This window comes from Fukomys damarensis, unplaced genomic scaffold (genome assembly GCF_012274545.1).
Source record: "Fukomys damarensis isolate Sample0158 unplaced genomic scaffold, DMR_v1.0_HiC HiC_scaffold_36212, whole genome shotgun sequence".
NCBI lineage: Eukaryota > Metazoa > Chordata > Mammalia > Rodentia > Bathyergidae > Fukomys > Fukomys damarensis.
In genome coordinates, this window is record NW_022937124.1 from 12,115 (window position 1) to 14,130 (window position 2,016).

Genomic DNA, 2,016 nt, shown 5'->3' on the forward strand with positions numbered 1-2,016 from the left:
CTGTATCAGCTGTAAGCCAAAGAAGCCTTTCCCCCTTGAATTTTGGGTGCTGAGTATTTTGTGTCAGCAACAAGAGAAAAGTAACTAATGCACTATGGAATCAAATTTAATTCAGGGACATGAAAATATGGAGTCATGAATGCAGAATCTCCTGGGGAATATGTCATGTAGACAGGAAGCTTCAGATCCTGACAGGAAATCACACTGGGCCACCCTCTGCACCTGTCCTGGGCTGACACTCAGCTCAGTGTGACCTGTGCAACCCCTGCTGGTCCTGAGGACCACAGCAGGGAGGTTTGTGTCTGGGCTCACACTGAGGTCACCTCACTGTGTCTCTAGCACAGTAGTACACAGCTGTGTCCTCAACTTTCAGGCTCTTCATCTACAGATGCAGTGTGCTTGTGGAGTCATCCCTGGAGATGGTGAATCTGCCTTTCGCAGATGTAGCGTATTCTGTTGTATAACTATTAGCCTTGTTTCTACTAACAGCAACCCACTCTAGGCCCTTTCCTGGAGCCTGGCAGAACCAGTACATATAGTAATTGCTGAAGGTGAATCCCGAGGTCACACAGGAGAGTTTCAGGGACCCCTTAGGCTGCACCAAGCCTCCTCCTGACTCCACCAGCTGCACCTCACACTGCACACCTGCAAACAGATAAACATCCTGCTCAGGAGAATGTCACACATTTCCACTGTTTATCCCACTCTGGTCCACGCACACAGTAATTACCTCTTATTCTTCATTAGTTACCTTTTAAAAGAGCAGCCAGGCAAACCCAGCTCAGCACAAGCTCCATGGTGAACCCTCTGTGCTCAGTCCTAATCACTGAAGGGAAACAGCTGGGCATCCAGGGCTGGGCTCCTCTGCAGAGCTGCAGGGTCTGGGCTCAGCTACTTTTATCAGCAGACAGTGGCCCTATTTGCATGTCCTCTGACTGTGTAACTATCATTTTCCATCCCATGCAGGCTAAAAGATTTAGTGCATCGCCACTCACACTTCACTCCCTGAACTATGCAAATTCCAGTAGGTGCACTCATTTAGCACCTTAAGTACAGCCTTAAGTACATCCTTAAATACAGCAGCACAAAACATGGATTCACCAGCTCTGAAGTATCCCAGATATAGTGCATGATTCATTGGGGGACATCTGGATGCAAGCCTGGGTAGTGCACAGCCTGGGGCCCAGGCAACGCAATGAGGCTATGTTAAAGTACAGACTGGGCCGGTAACAGTATCCGTTAGTGCTTATTAGACGGGAAAATTTAATCATATTCATATAATACATATGTATATATTTGTGTATATATACTTGAATTTACAACTGTAGGAGAATATATCAGACTGGCCAGTGCGAAAAACTCAGCTTCTCCAGAACAAAGTGCCAAGTGTCTGGAAAACAGCAGTCTGGAGAGGAACCAAAGTGAGTGGAGGTGACATCATAACCATAAGACAAGTGACAGAGGAGAAAAACTGGGACTCATTCCTGCAGAAAAGATATCTCAGCACCACAGAATAGAGACAGCACAGTGCACTGGAGGTGGGCAGGCAGCAAAACCAACTCTGCTCCTCCCTGAGAAATGGAGCCCTGACCTGGGCCAAGCTGTCTTCCAGAGTCAGTGGATGATGAGTGAGGTGAAGCTGTGCCCTGGCTCACAGTCATGTGGAGCAGCAATAGGGAGGTGGGTTTGCATTGTATGTGAAAGGGCTTGGGGCTCAAACTGGCTGCAGAAGTGCCCCAGGTTTGCCTCACCCCTAAAGTGCCTGAGCAGAAGGAGGGAAGGATCATCCAGTCACAGTAGAGTGCCCGCGATTGGACAGCGTACTGGGGAAATTCAGCTGAGGGATAAGCCCTGGAATGCCCCAGACTCCACCCCTGTGGCTTCCAGAAGCATCCTAGCCCTAACTACCAAAGACAGGAAAAGTCCTCCTGCTCTGCAACACTTCAAGCATCCTCCGCCAGTGGCATGATGGGGAGTGGGGTTTCTGCACTTCCCCTACTGTGCAACCTGTGGAAC

General features: G+C 49.0%; 1 gene segment (V, D, J or C); it reads right to left on the minus strand.

The window, feature by feature from the left end:
* Nucleotides 1–382: 382 nt before the first annotated feature.
* LOC104872218 lies at nt 383–797 on the minus strand. The segment is given in 2 exon segments: nt 383–645; nt 752–797. Coding segments are annotated over 2 exon segments (309 nt in total).
* Between the last annotated feature and the right edge of the window lie 1,219 nt (nt 798–2,016).